Here is a 15,100-nt window from a genome sequence, read left to right on the forward strand (position 1 = left end):
ATGTACAATACTTGGAAGCTGAGAAAGTGAGAGTTCTCCAGAAAGAAGGTTATAGCTCAAATCAAGGATCTCAAAGCGATTCAAGGACAAGAGGAATCCGGCTTTGAGTGAACCAAAAAGTGAGTTGTGGGAGAGATTGAGGTGTGTGAGATGCGTGAGATTTCTAAGTGACGAGGGAGAAATAATACCCCCATTGAGGCCCTTGGATGGTAACTGCAATCGCATGATCCAACGGTCCTGATCACAAGTGATGCTTTCCCACTGGCAACAACCAACTAAAGCAGTAGTCTAGTTCAATAGAGGAGAAGACAAATAGCGAGATAAGGTCGTGAGAGCGCTGGGTTCGCTTGGATCGTAAGCATCATTCGTAGATATAATGGAATTGAATAAGAGGATGAAGAGGATGAAGATGATGAGAGGAAGCCATGAGAGATTGAATGATCCATCTTAGGTTAAGATTCTCAAAGGTTTGTTTTGTTGAATTGTAAGTCTATAGCTGATTAGGAATAAGCTTTGTATTAATGTGTGTATGCACTTGAGTTAAAATACCAAGTGAGAAGTTATATGGTTGTAAGGCAAAATAATGCCAGGTGTTGTAATCCTAACAAACAGCTAGATGAAGGGCTGAGATTGCTTTGTAATGAGAAAGAATCCACCTTGCATTCTAATGGTTAGTTAAGCACCGAATGAGTGAGTTTTTGTAGAGAGAGAAGTAATTGAATATGCTTTGCAATATTCTACAGAGAGTAAGAAACCATTTCTGAAAATTCTTCTTTGTTCATCCTTCACTCTTTGTTCTTCGATTGCTAATCTTATAACTAGAATTTAAATCAAATCACAACATGGTCTCAGAGCCAGGTTCGATCATCTGAGCCTAGGCGTAGATCTGTGAATTCACCGAGCTAAATCGAAGCTTGGTGAAAGTTGTTTGAGTACGATTACCATCTGAGAACAGAAATCAACTTGTTCGGACCAAATATGTCTAGATTTGGAGGCTTGGAAGTGAGAACTCCAATTTTCTCCAGTGAGAACTATGAAATCTTGAGAATCAAGATGGTGATGATTTTCAAATCACATGGGTTATGGAATATGGTGGAGAAAGGAGTTAAAAATCTCCGATTCGAAGAAGAAGAAGGTTGAAGAATCATCGAAAAATGTCGGAGATGAAGAAATGGCTGTTGTGTTAATGCAAGACGCAAAAGCTCTGGGAATTATTCAAAATGCAGTCTCGGATCAAATCTTCCCACGAATCACCAATGCCGAATCAGCAAAGATGACATGGGATTTGTTGTATGGAGAGTATCACGGTGGTGATCAAGTAAGGTATGTGAAATTGCAAAATCTGAGATGTGAGTTCGAATATGCTAGAATGTGTGATGATGAAACTTTGTCTAGATATCTTACTAGGCTAAATGACTTGATAAATAAGATGAGAATGTTTGGTGAAATTCTTTCTAATAAGAGATTAGTACAGAAGGTCTTAATTAGCCTTAGTAAGCCATATGATCCTATATGCTTGGTTATTGAGAGTACAAAATGCTTGGAGACTGTTGAATTGCAGGAGGTTGTAGCAATTTTGAAAAGCCAAGAGCAACAATTTGATTTACACAGTGTTGACACCATTGAGAGAGCTTTTGCTTCACTTTCTATGAATCCAAAAGAACAAAACAAGGGTGGTACTCACTCTAGTTCATCTAGATTTCAGAGAAACTGGAATCCGAAAGGCAAGAAGTGAGAATCAAAACCAAAGTTTCAGCAGAATTCTTCTATGAATACTTATTAGAATATGAATGCATCTCAGTCAGTGAGCCAAAACGTTACAAAGCCTTAGTGTAAGGTGTGTTCTAAGTACCATTTTGGTGAGTGCAGATACAAGGGAAAACCAAAATGCTTTAATTTTAGGCATTGGGCTAGAGAATGCACTGCATGTAAATCAGTGTAAAAGGAAAATAGTGCTAATCAATTGGAGATGACAGGGAATCTGTTTTATGCAAATAGCACAATTATTGAGCCAAAGGTGAATGGAGAGCGGTACATTGATAGTGGTTGTAACAATCACATGATCAGAAATGTGGAATTGCTTGTTGATATGAGAACTAACATAGCTCGCAAAGTTCAAATGCCAACCGGAGACCTTGTAAATGTTGCAGGAATGAGATCATTGGTGATTGATACAAATAAGGGCAAAAAGTATGTTAGAGAAGTAATGTACCTTTCTGGTTTGAAAGAAAACTTGCTAAGTGTTGGTCAAATGGATGAACATGGATATTTCTTGGTATTTGGTGGTGGAATGTGCAATGTGTTTAATGGTCAATCACTGGATTGTTTGGTCTTGAAAGTAAAGAAGAAGTTGAACAAATGTTATCCATTGACACTATTGTCTGAAAATCAATTTGCATTAAAGGCTAATGTCACTCATTCTATTGAGACTTGGCACATGAGACTTGGACATCTACATTTTGGTGGTCTAGAATAGTTGAGAGACAAAGATATGGTGCATGGTTTACCTAATTTTGAAGAACACAATGGTGTATGTGAAGGATGCCAATATGGGAAACAACACAAAGAAGAGTTTCCAAGAGATCAAATGCAAATAGCTAATGCTCCACTTGAACTTATACATGTTCATTTGTGTGGACCCATGAAAAATGAGTCAATTGGTGGAAATAAATATTTCATGCTCTGATAAATCATCTCATCATAATGACTTGGGTTTATTTCCTGAGATATAAGTCTGAAACATTCAGCTGTTTAAAAAAATTCAAAGCTATGGTAGAACTACAAAGTGGATTCAAGGTTAAGTGTCTGAGAAGTGATAAAGGATGGGAGTTCAAGTCATCTGATTCGATATGTTCTGTGAAAAAAAAAGGAATACAAAGACAGTTCACCTTTGTTTATACTCCACATCAAAATGGAGTAGTGGAGATGAAGAACAGAACTGTGATTGAAATGGAAAAATCCATGTTACATGAGAAGAGGATGCCATACTACCTCTGGGCAGAAGCAGTCCATACATCATTGTACATCCTAAATAGATATTCTACAAAGGCTTTGAACAATATCACACCTTTTGAAGCATACTCTCGAAGAAAACCTGGCTTTGCACATATGAGAACATTTGGTGCACTGTGCTATGTTCCAAGTGAGCACATACACAACCTTGAGCCGAAGAGTTTCAAAGGAGTATTTGTGGGATATGCAACCTATGAAAAAGGGTATAGGGTGTTTGATCCAATATCTAAGAAGCTAATCTTGTCAAGAGACATTGTTTTTTATGAAGAAGCTGCCTGGAATTAGGTGAGAACTCAGATCAACTTATTCTTACTATTGGAAGTTTTGTTTATGGTAACACAAGCACATAAATGAATGAAAGGATGGTGCAGACTCCTACATCATCAACATCACATTCACCTAGGAAAGTTCTTAGCATTGGAGACTTTACTCAATCTAAGACACTCATCGCAGGTGAATCCGTGAACATCTCAAATCTGAATGAAATGGACACTCAAACATTTGACCATACACCTCTGAGATGGAGAAAACTAGATGAAGTATAGGCTCAATGCAATATGTGTATCATAGATGTAGAGAAATATGAAAATGCCAAACAATACGAGTCTTGGTTAAAAGTAATGGAGGATAAGTTGTTTATGATTGAAAAGAATGGTACTTAGAAGCTTGTTGACATACCAATTGAGAAACCTGTTATAGGGGTTAAATGGGTTTACAAAACCAAGTTAAATCTTGATGGTTTAGTGTTGAAGAATAAAGCAAGGCTGGTTGCAAAGGGCTATGCACAAAAGCCTGGTTTAGACTATAATGAGACCTATGCACCGGTTGCTAGGTTAGATACCATCAGCACCTTAATAGCCTTGGCTGCACAAAAGAGCTGGAAATTGTACCAGTTAGATGTGAAATCGACCTTCTTGAATTGAGTTCTCCAAGGAGAGGTATATGTTGAGCAACCTGAAGGTTTTGTGGTCAAAGGTAAGGAAGACAAGGTGTACAACTTCACAATGCCCTTTATGGTCTAAAACAGGCTCCAAGAGCCTGTTATAGAGAAATAGACACCTACTTCTCACAGTGTGGTTTTAATAAGAGCTTGAGTGAACCAACACTATACATAAAGGCAAGGGGATGATGTTTTGATTGTTTCTATCTATGTGAACGATATAGTCTACACTGGCAGTTGTAAATCGATGCTAGAAGAATTCAAGGAAGACATGAAAAAGAAGTATGAGATGACATGCTTGGGACTTCTTCATCACTTTCTTGGCATGAGAGTGATACAAAATGACTCGAGCATCTTCATTCATCACAAGAAGTATGCAAGTTCCTTGTTGAGTAAGTTTGGTTTGAATGAAGCAAAGACAGTTACAACTTTTCTTACAGCAAGTGAGAAGCTAGTTAAAGATAATGGAAGTGGATCTGCGAGTGAAGAAATGTATATGAGTATTGTGGGAAGTCTTCCATATCTCACTACTACAAGGCCTGACATAATGTATGCATCAAGTCTATTGGCTAGGTTTATGCACTGTCCTACTAATAGACATTATGGAACTGCAAAGAGAGTACTCAGATACATCAAGGGGACTTTGGATTATGGTCTGGAGTATGTGAAGGGAAGAAAAGCTTGTTTAATTGGCTATTGTGACAGTGATTGGGGTGGTTCATTAGAGGATAACAAGAGTACATCAGGATATGCATTTTCCTTAGGGAGTGGTGTGTTCTCTTGGGCTTCAGTCAAGCAAAACTGTGTTGCTCTTTCAACTGCAGAGGCTGATTACATAAGTGCATCAGAAGCCACATATCAAGTAATATGGCTGAGGTTTGTACAAGAGGATTTTGGAGAATTGCAAACTGAAGCAACCCCTATTCACTGTGATAACACTTCTGCCAATGCTATTACAAGGAATTTTGTGTTTCATCAAAAGACCAAGCACATTGACAGAAGATACCATTTAATCAAAGATGCATTGTAGGAAAGCATCATTGACTTGGTTTATTGCCCCACAGAAGAGCAATTAGCAGATATCTTCACAAAGCCTCTCGCAAAGGATCATTTTAATCTTCTTAGAAGCAAACTTAGAGTGAAATCAACTTTAGACTTAAATGGGAGTGTTGAATTGTAAGTCTATAGCTGATTAGGAATAAGCTTTTGTATTAATGTGTGTAAACACTTGAGTTAAAATACCAAGTGAGAAGTTATATGGTTGTAAGGCAAAATAATGCTAGGTGTTGTAATCCTAGCAACTAGCTAGATGAAAGGCTAAGATTGCTTTGTAATGAGAAAGAATCCACCTTGGATTCTAACAGTTAGTTAAGCACCAAATGAGTGAGTTTTTGTAGAGAGAGAAGCAATTGAATAAGCTCAGCAATATTCCGCAGAGAGTAACAAACCATTTCTGAAAATTCTTCTTTGTTCATCCTTCACTCTTTGTTCTTCGATTGCTAATCTCATAACCAGAATTTAAATCAAATAACAACATGTGTATATATAATACGCATATAGACGTAAACACATAGTTCAAATGTGCACCATTTTGTGCAGTATAGACATCTTCTGGAAGCCATGACAGCTACATATGAACATTTTTAAGTTGCAACTTGCAAGCTTTTCAATGGATCAATATATAATATTTGTCCGCAATTTCCCAATATCTTCAAGGTCGCGTAAAGATTCTTTTATGCATTAGTCTATGGATTTGAAGAGGTTTGTTTTCGTTTGATTTGACTTTAGTCGTAAACAACAAACAAAAGACTTGAAAGAGTCACTTACAGAGAATTAAATAATTTTGCGTTTGATTATATTTTCCTTGAAATATGGGTTGGTTTGACTTCTTGCAAATAACTTCAAAGTGCCCAAATGCTTTTAGTTTACAATTTATTTTTTTTCTTTTTGGATGCAAGCAAGACTCAAACTTAGGACTTTGAGTGCAACGGTAAATATTTTTAATTACTTGAGTTACAAGCTCTTTGTAAGATTAGATTTTAAAAAAGTAAGTAAAAAGTGGAAAAAATGACTTTCTTTAACGCTACATAAAAGGAAGGAAAAATGAATTTTGATTCAGTTTAATTTTTTCGATTTTTGTCTTAAGAAAGGAGAAGAGCGAGAATCAAAGTTTTTCTGCAAGAGCAAGTAAAGTGCCCTACAACTAATATAAAATGGTCAACTACTTGTACATCAACTAGAAACTTCAGATATCACTTTCAACATCTGGTTATTTTTCAAAGTGTTTGAAAATGATTTCTAATGCGAATTTTCATTTTTTATGTATGCCCTCTCGTTTCTTTTTGATCCACAGTTCTTATTAATATTTGTAAGAAAAGGCAACCATTTATTCAACGGAGAATTCTAAATAGTTATAAGATAGATTACGGAAAACTTGATCACCAAGAATGCTTAAATTCTTGACAAATTAAACGGCAGCCTGCAAGTGAATTTCCAAGTGACTATTTCGGTATTCTATCCTGACGAAATTCGAAGACATTTGCGTATGAATTTAGTTAGGAAAGTTGGATGCATGTTTAACCCTACAACGTTATTTCCCTTTCTGTTTTACTCAGTTGTTAGATTGTTTGTATGCAGCAGCAATGTGGTTAATAAGTCCTTTATTTCTCACAGAAATATTACACTGATCAACATATGAAGCGATCTTTAACATCAGAGAGGAACTGGAAATACGCATATCGCCATGACGTGATCAAAGCTAAAGAGCCACAAACTCCCCAAAATCCTACAATGAAACCAAGAGCCACTGAAATATAAAACCATGGAATTTCATTCCCATTGCCATGCACATCTTCCATGTTCTTAGTTGCATTATCACTTGTGTTCTGCTGGCATTTGTTTGGAAGCGGGGAACCGCAAAGTCCTGGGTTGCCCTCAAAGGCAGTGGCATCGAAGCCTTGGATCTGAGTGCCTAACGGTACTTGTCCTTGGAGGTTATTGTATGCAACACTAAGTGAAGCCAAGAAATGAAGATTTGATAGTGAAGCTGGGATTCCGCCCGACAGATGGTTTCTTGAGAGGTCTAATCTCTCCAAGTTTGTGAGGTTAGATACCTGGTCCGGAATGCTGCCAACGATGTTGTTGACGCTGAGATCCAGCTCGTGAAGGTTTTGCAACTGGCCTATCTCAACGGGAATATTGCCACTTAGACTGTTATTCCGGATGTAAATTGCTCGCGGCAAGTTGGACACATAGTTGTACTGCAGAGCTGTGACAGATGCATTTGTTCGCTGCGTGTTGATAGGTAGCTCGACATCACCACTATCTCTTTGAGCGGCAGGCTTCTCGGATACAAGAGCTTGTAGTGAGAAAAGCTCATTTGGAAGTCCCCCCGAAAGAGAGTTGTTGTTCAAGCTTATGAAGAAAAGACTGGGAAGACTTCCCAACCAATGAGGTATTGAGCCTGTGAGTCTGTTGGAAGACAAATCAAGGGCTTCGAGTTTCTTGAGCTTTGACATCCACACCGGAATATGACCTTTAAGTTGGCAATCCGATAAGCCAAAAAGGCGGAGATTTTGAAACCCAGAACCAATCATAGCATCACCATCCGGCAGTTCTTCACCTATAAAATTATTTGGAAGCAAGACCACCCTGAGACTTTCGAAACGCATCAATATATGCAGAGCGCCAGTGACATTGGTAAGTCTGTTGCTACCAAGTGCGAGGAAGGATAGGTATTTCAATGAAACAATCTCGGGTTGTATTTGTCCCTCTAGATAATTACCGCTCAGGCGAACTGCTTTCAGAAACTTGCATGAGTAAAGGCTTTTTGGCATGACACCGGAGAAGTTATTGCTCCCAAGATTAAGCTTGATAAGTTGATTGAGTTTTGAAAAATCTAGCTCCGAGATATTTCCATCTAAATGGTTGGATTCAAGATTGAGTTCGATAAGGTTTGTGCAATTCATCAAAGATGGGGGCAGAGGGCCTTCAAGATTGTTGAATTGAAGGAGCATGAGTTTTAATTTGGAGAGCTTCCCGATATGGAGAGGAAGTGCACCACTCAAATGATTAAAGTAAATCTCTAGGATTGTGAGGCTTGTGAGATTGACAACGTTGTTACTAATGTGACCGAAAAGCTGATTGGAAGGTAACGAAATTTCGTGAAGCGCTTGAGCTTTGAAGAAATCACTAGGAAGAGTCCCAGAGAGAGTATTAAAGCCCGCACGAAAGATTTCCAATTTCAAACAGTTTCCTAGTCCGAGAGGAATTGAGCCATTGAAATCGTTGTGGGAGAAATCCAAGACTCTAACCGAAGAGGAACGAAGACAAATAGAGGAAGGTAATTTGCCAGTAAAATGATTTTTACTGACGTTCAAGCTGCTCAAACTCCAGGCATGCTGGAGGAATGAAGATGGAATTGTTCCATTGAATTGATTGTTCGACAAATCCACTATTTGAATGTAACTAGATGATAGAAACAATGGTACTTCTCCGGAGAGAAGGTTATAGCTCAAATCAAGGATTTCGAGGCGACTCAAGGACAACAGTAGTCCAACATCAAGAGGACCGGAAAGCAGGTTGTGGGAGAGATTGAGGTGCAAAAGATGTGTGAGGTTTCCAAGAGAGCAAGAAACGCCTCCTTGGAGCTGTTTAGAGGGCAACAAAACATGCGTTACCCTACCATCGGCATCACAAGCGATGCCTTCCCAGTGACAACAATCACTGGAAGACCAATTTAAACGAGAAGACATATTGAAAGATGACAAAAGAGAGTTGTGATCTGCCTTGTTGCAAGCATGGTTTGTAGAAATGAAAGCAGAGAACACAAAAAACAGGAAGAGGACTTCACAAGGCATTATATGACTAGGTTCCGGCATGGCGTTTTTCGCTACGGCTGTACCGGAGTTATATTGCTCACGTCGTTTCGGGGGTATATATACACTCCTTTGTTTGAACCGAAGGAGGTAGAAATTTTTGTATTGTGCTCAGTGTTTGAATTTCTCAGCCTTTGCTAAATAGAGACTTGAGTGAAATGGGACGTCACTAACAATGGAGGGTCTAATCATGGGTTGGCAGCGATGTAATAGAATGTCTTCATTGACTTTTCGTTGTCTGTTATTGACTTTTCGCTTGTGCTTTTGGAAGAGCTAAAAACATTTTTGTCTTCAAACATGGTTGTTTGATAAAAAATTTAAAAGCCCTTGGAGTCGTCGAAGCACTTTTAATCACTTTGATAATTTTTTTTATGCAATCAAGTTAAGGAAATTCAATTAAATAGGTGAGTTGTGTAGTTAAGTATAAGAAGTAGAAGTGAGAGGCCCGTTAATGAATTAATTTAGTGAATTGTCCATGATTTAACAGCGTGTAAGTACTCTTACATGAAAGAGAATGTTACTTGCTCGATTTTTCCTTTTTAAAATTTAAATATCGATCTTATAAAATGAAATCATACAGTTACGCGTAATAATTACATAATATAGCATGACGTAGACCTATCATCCGTCGACTTATTTTACGACTATATTTTTTTCTTTGTCTAGACTATGAAATATCAAATCTATAATAATAAATATGGAGAATTTGTTTATCTTTTTTGCTGGGTAAGATGCTTTATAATATGTTACAGTTACACTAATGCAGAGTAGTAAAAACGGCAGTATGTGTTGAGAGAATAGTCTCACATTGATAGGAGAAAGACCTTGTATGGACTTATAAATAAATTGGGCTATTCTTCATATTTTCAATTGGTTTTATGGAGGGACCTTAACTTCTTCATGGTATCAGAGCCGATTGTCCTACGTGTGAAGTTAAACGGTTACATGCGCTTCACGTCATCCCATTATGTTGTTCATGTGTTAGGGTTGAAAATTCACCATACGTGAGAAGCGCGTTGAGAATAAGTTCTACATTGATGAGAGGAGAGACATGGTAGAACCTCAACTTCTTTAGTACCTCGAGACAACAAATTGTAAATCAAGATATTTGTTTGCCAAAAAAATTTAACAGAAGAAACTGTTACGCGTTGTTGCAGCAACATGTTTCTTCCAGAATGTGCCATGCTACATACGTTAACATGATAATTGCATTTAAACTTTACTGTTTGATGAAAAAAATAAAAATCGTGAACCGTTTTCTTTTACGTTTTCCCAGATTTCCAGATTGTTTTCAAGTTTCCAGTAGTGGCCAATTTGCAGGATTAAGGTGCTACTGCCACCCATTTCCTGAACCGCCTTTTCTTGCGAAAGTTGGAGCTCTGCAATTTTCGGCTTCTGCTCTTGTTGGGATTCGTTCAACAACTTCCGGCTTTCAACCTGTGCAAACTAGAAGAAGAGAAAACCCAACTCACACTAGACTTTTTTTTTTTTTTTTTAACTTTTAGAAAAATAATATAAACCCTTCTCAATGATTCTGTATATACACAGATTTTGAATTTTGATGAGTAGTCTCAAATTCAATAGAGTAGATAGACTTAAAGCAAAATGAGAACTACACCCCAAGACATAAATGGAGGCCTACACATCCTTAGGCATGTCGGCAACAATAAAAAACAACAGGAAAAAACTTTAATCTCACGCAGCAAAAAGCAAGCCTCCACCGCAGCCCACATCATCCGCGAAGGTAGAGATTGCCCCAAACTGAAAAGAGCATCAGAACCAAAACTAGATTTGAGAGTGTTGCGCACAATCAATTCATCAAGAAACAACAACATCCACAACCACACCTGAAAGGAATTCAAAAAGCATAGAGGAGGAGGGGGAGGGCAGAGGGGATGTGTAAAACACCCGTGTTCCAACATGAATCGTTCCACACTTAGTCCCATTTTTTTGGCAAGTTAGTTCAGCAAAGGGCTGTGAGAGATAGGGTCCAGTATTCCGAGATCTAATTCATGATTATGGGTTGGAAAAAATGAGGGGTAGCAAGGGAGAGGTAGGAAAGAAGGGTGCGATGTGTGGATGGTTTTGCTTTGCTTTGCTTTCTTAGAGAGAGAGAGAGAGAGAGAGAGAGAGAGAGATGTTGGACGTTTAAAACACTGCATGCATAGAATCACATACATACAATGACATGCATACGTAAACATGATAGACTTACCTGAAGAAGAAGAGCTCGACATTGCTGCAATGAAGAACATAAAGGTCTTCTACACTCTGCAGCCAATAATCCAGCTAGAATAGGGTTCGCTCAAAAGGGACGGCTGTTGGAAATTATATATTATAATATGAAATATTGTAATATATAATTTTAATAATTGAATGAAAAATAGTGTTAACCAATTTCTTAGAAAGGTTATGTTGTTTAGGTGTATTCCCTTGATAAGTGATGTATACTTTTGGATGAAAAGTTACATCTCTTTAATAAGTGGAAATTAGATTCTATATAAACCATGAAACCATTGGTATTAAAGATAGAGAAATTAGAGTTAATTTTTACTCTTGAGAAATAGGGTTTCCCCACTTTATTTCTCTCATTCTTAGTCAAATTCCGAGTCGTATCTTGAGAGTACGGAATATATAAAGTTCGCCAGAGTCCGAAGATTGAAGTGCTTTGACTTCGGATTATAGATTGTTGAATCCTGGGAGATGGACGCCTATTGAACTACAAGCACAAGAGTAGGGGCGAAATTCTATCTTTAGGACATTGCATTTATGCAAGCCTCAATCTCCAAGTTTGTCAGTTTTTCTAACTTTATCTCTAGTTGTTTATATGAATCTCATATATAATGTTGTGAAATTTCTTTATGATTATTGTCATTGAAATTTCCTGATGTATGTCACATCTATTGTTTACTCTCGTATCTTAGTTTCTCTAGGACTAAATAGTCGTCTCAAAATGTGGGGTATTGTTGGAAGTTTTGAGACTCTTGTCCCACATTGGTGAAAACAAGATTCCAAAGTACCTTTATATACTTTTTGTCTTCTACAATATTAGTTATGTGTTGGACCACTTGGAATGGGAATTGAGGCTTGGGCCACCATTTCTGTGGATTGGGCTTGATGATTATACCATAATATTAATTAATCAAGAATTAAAATTAATCTGATCAATTAGTTTTAATTTCGAATTAAGTTTTTAATTAAATTAATTAAAAACGTTTTGATTAAAGATACAACCTTTGTAAAGAGTTGTAAAGCTTCAGATACATCCAAAAGGTATTTGAAGAGGTATGAAAGAGCCTATATAACTGGAGTCCTCAGTTCATCATCAATCATCTTTTCTTCTTCCTTTCTTCCGTACAATCTTTCCAGAGAGAGTAAACACACAAAGCAATTCGCTAGAATTATATAATCCAGTGCGGGTTGTAGGATTAGGTAGTTGTATCCTGGTCGAGCAGACGTTGTAGAACCACAAACACAATAGTGGGACGGAATTACTGTTCGAAGGACATAGCTTTTACGCTAGCCTCTACCTTCTGTAATCAAGTTAGTACTTTTGATATTTTCATAATTAATTTTCTGTAGTCGTTGTGTATCATTCTGTATTGCAAGTATTTTTGAGTAATAAAGTATAAATATTTCAAGTTCTGTATTTCTGTTATTTATGTTTCTAAATTGTTCTCCAACAACGGCGCTGTGAGTGCAGGGACCTCCCTATATATATCCGTACTCCCTTGATATCATGCCTATTAACTGATACCCCGGATATTCCAAACAGATTAGGGTTTCGATATAGTCCTAGTAAGTTTTGAACTCTTGTCAAGTCTTGATAGGGTTACGTGAATATAATTGCATTAGGACTCTTAATCTTAACCAAGTAGGATAGGAATTTCCTCAACATGATAACACATACACTGAGCTATCAGTTTTTCGAGAACAAGAACTCATTCTCCTTGACACTCACTTCTTACAAGAGAGAGAGAGAGAGAGAGAGGGAGAGAGCGCTGATTGAGGTAATAATTAGCAGAAAAGTAAATATTTTTATGGTTAAACATGTGATTTATAACTTATCTTTAATAGTTATTTTGCACCAGAGAATTTCTGGCTCAATTCGTACACAAAAATATTTATTCGTCTTCTGGGCAGGGAGCTTTAACTGGAACACTAAAGAGAGAGGTGGTTTGGAAGTTGTCAGGGATCATGAAAGATTCACCTTTGCTTGCATATTCTGAACAATTTGTACTCTCAGCTCCACTATCCAGTTTCCTGTTAAGAACAAGGACAAGAATTAAACATCACAAACCAAATCGAAAAAGAACACGCAAAAAGAGTCATACCTTCTTCCAAGCCTTCTCCACATCAGATAGAGCTTGAATTGAACATTGTCCAGGAATTGGAAATATACATTTCTCCACGTCCTCTTGAGAAGCAAAGGGCAACAGAATCCCAAGAACCCTACAACAAAACCAAGCGCAAAGGATAACCCAACCCATAGAATTTGATCCTTATCATCGTCCAAATCCTGGTTGTTCTCATTCTGATCTGCATCATTGCCATTATTTGACAAGTACTGATTTGGAAGTGGGGTGCCACAAAGTTTTGGATTCCCTTCGAATGCAGAGGCATTGAAGCCTTGGAGCTGAGTGTCGGCTGGTATTGATCCCTCAAGATTATTGTATGCAACAATAAACGTAGACAAGAAATGGAGACTTGATAGTGATGATGGGATTTCACCTAACAGACGGTTACTGTTGAGTTCTAATCTCTCCAACTCTGTGAGGTTGGATATTTGGTCTGGAATGTTGTCGGAGAAGTTGTTGATGCTGAGATCCAGTTGTTGAAGAAATTGCAATTGGCCAATCTCAAAGGGTATGCTGCCACTTAAATTCTTGTTCCCGAGGGAGGTTACTCTTGGCATGTTGGCCACATACTTGCACTGTGAAGACAGCATAGTTGCATTATTACCGCGTTTGAAGTGGATGGGCAACTCAAGTGAACAATGTCCTGTTTGATTCGCAGCCTTTTGTGATACTAACGCTTGTAGTCTGCAAGGCTCCCTTGGAAATTCACCCGAAATCAAGTTGTCACTCAACAACAAAAAGAAAAGACTCGGAAGAGTCCCCAGCCAACCAGTTATTGTGCCAGTAGTGAGTCTGTTAAAAGACAAATCCAGGACTTCCAGTTTCCTGAACTTTAAAATCCATGGAGGTATTTGACCTGTCATATGACAGCTATATAAATTGAAAACACAGATTGTGTAACCTGAAATCAACAGTTATATCCCCATCTGGAATTTCTTCACCTTGAAAATTTTCTGAAAGAATGAGCACCCTAAGACTTTTGAAACCTGTAAATATCTTCATTGCCCCCGTGACATTGGTGAGTCTGTTACAAACAAGCGAGGGGAAGGTCAAGTTTTTCAATTGAAGAATCTCAGATTGGATTTGTCCCTCAAAATCATTTGTAGCCAGTCGAAGTGCTTTGAGGGACTTGCATGAGTAAAGGTTTATTGGCAAGATACCAGTGAGTGCATTATTTATAAAATCTAGTTTACTAGGTTGAGTAAGTTTAGAGAAATCGAGTGCAGTGATATTCCCACTAAAATGGTTGAATCCCAGGTTTATTTCAACAAGGTTTGTGCAATTCGTCAAAGATGGGGGCAGAGGCCTTCTAGATTGTTGTAATGAAGGTGCATGAGCTTTAATTTGGAGAGCTTCCACCGATGGGTCCGAAAAGGCTATTAGTAGATAATGAAATTTCTTGAAGGGACTGAGCATTGTAGATATCAGCAGGAAGGAATCCTGAGAGAGTGTTGTTGCGAGCATGAAAGTCCTCCAATTTGGAACAGTTTTCCTAGTCCTAGAGGAATTGAACCACTGAAAATATTGCAGGAGAAATCCAAGACTCAAAGCGAACAGGAAAGAAAACAAATAGAGGATGGTATTTGGCCAGTAAAATGATTATTGCTGACATTCAAACTGCTCAAATTCCAGGCATGCTGGAGGAATGAAGATGGAATTGTTACATTAAACTGATTGCTGGACAAATCCACCATCCGGATATAACTTGTTGATAGAGGTAATGGTAGTTTTCGAAATTCATGGTTTTCGCTCAAATCAAGGATGTGAAGGCGAATCAAGGACAAAAAAATTCCAGCCTCAAGAGGACCGGAGGGCATATTGTGGGAGAGGTTGAGATGCGAAAGATGTGTGAGGTTTCCAAGAGAGCAAGAAATGCATCCCTTGATTCATTTGGAGGGCAACAACAAATGAGT

The 15,100-nt window shown here is 37.9% G+C and overlaps 2 protein-coding genes and 1 long non-coding RNA gene across 3 annotated transcripts; 1 reads left to right on the forward strand and 2 right to left on the reverse strand.

Annotated features, from left to right (window-relative positions):
• The first annotated feature begins 1,969 nt into the window (after nt 1–1,969).
• Nucleotides 1,970–2,476, forward strand: LOC139194317 (uncharacterized). The gene has a single exon (XM_070818625.1). It carries the CDS (start codon nt 1,970–1,972, stop codon nt 2,474–2,476), a length of 507 nt encoding a protein of 168 aa, XP_070674726.1.
• Nucleotides 2,477–6,639: 4,163 nt separating this feature from the next.
• LOC103418684 (receptor-like protein 2) lies at nt 6,640–8,832 on the reverse strand. Its single transcript, XM_008356791.3, has one exon. The coding sequence runs from the start codon at nt 8,830–8,832 to the stop codon at nt 6,640–6,642; it is 2,193 nt and encodes a 730-aa protein (XP_008355013.3).
• A 4,092-nt stretch (nt 8,833–12,924) lies between these two features.
• On the reverse strand, nt 12,925–13,292 carry LOC139194001 (uncharacterized). Its single transcript, XR_011578623.1, has 2 exons — nt 13,164–13,292; nt 12,925–13,092 (listed from the first exon to the last, which is right to left on the reverse strand). It is a non-coding gene; the product is annotated as an uncharacterized lncRNA (long non-coding RNA).
• Nucleotides 13,293–15,100: the final 1,808 nt, after the last annotated feature.

This window comes from Malus domestica, chromosome 03 (assembly GCF_042453785.1).
Source record: "Malus domestica chromosome 03, GDT2T_hap1".
NCBI lineage: Eukaryota > Viridiplantae > Streptophyta > Magnoliopsida > Rosales > Rosaceae > Malus > Malus domestica.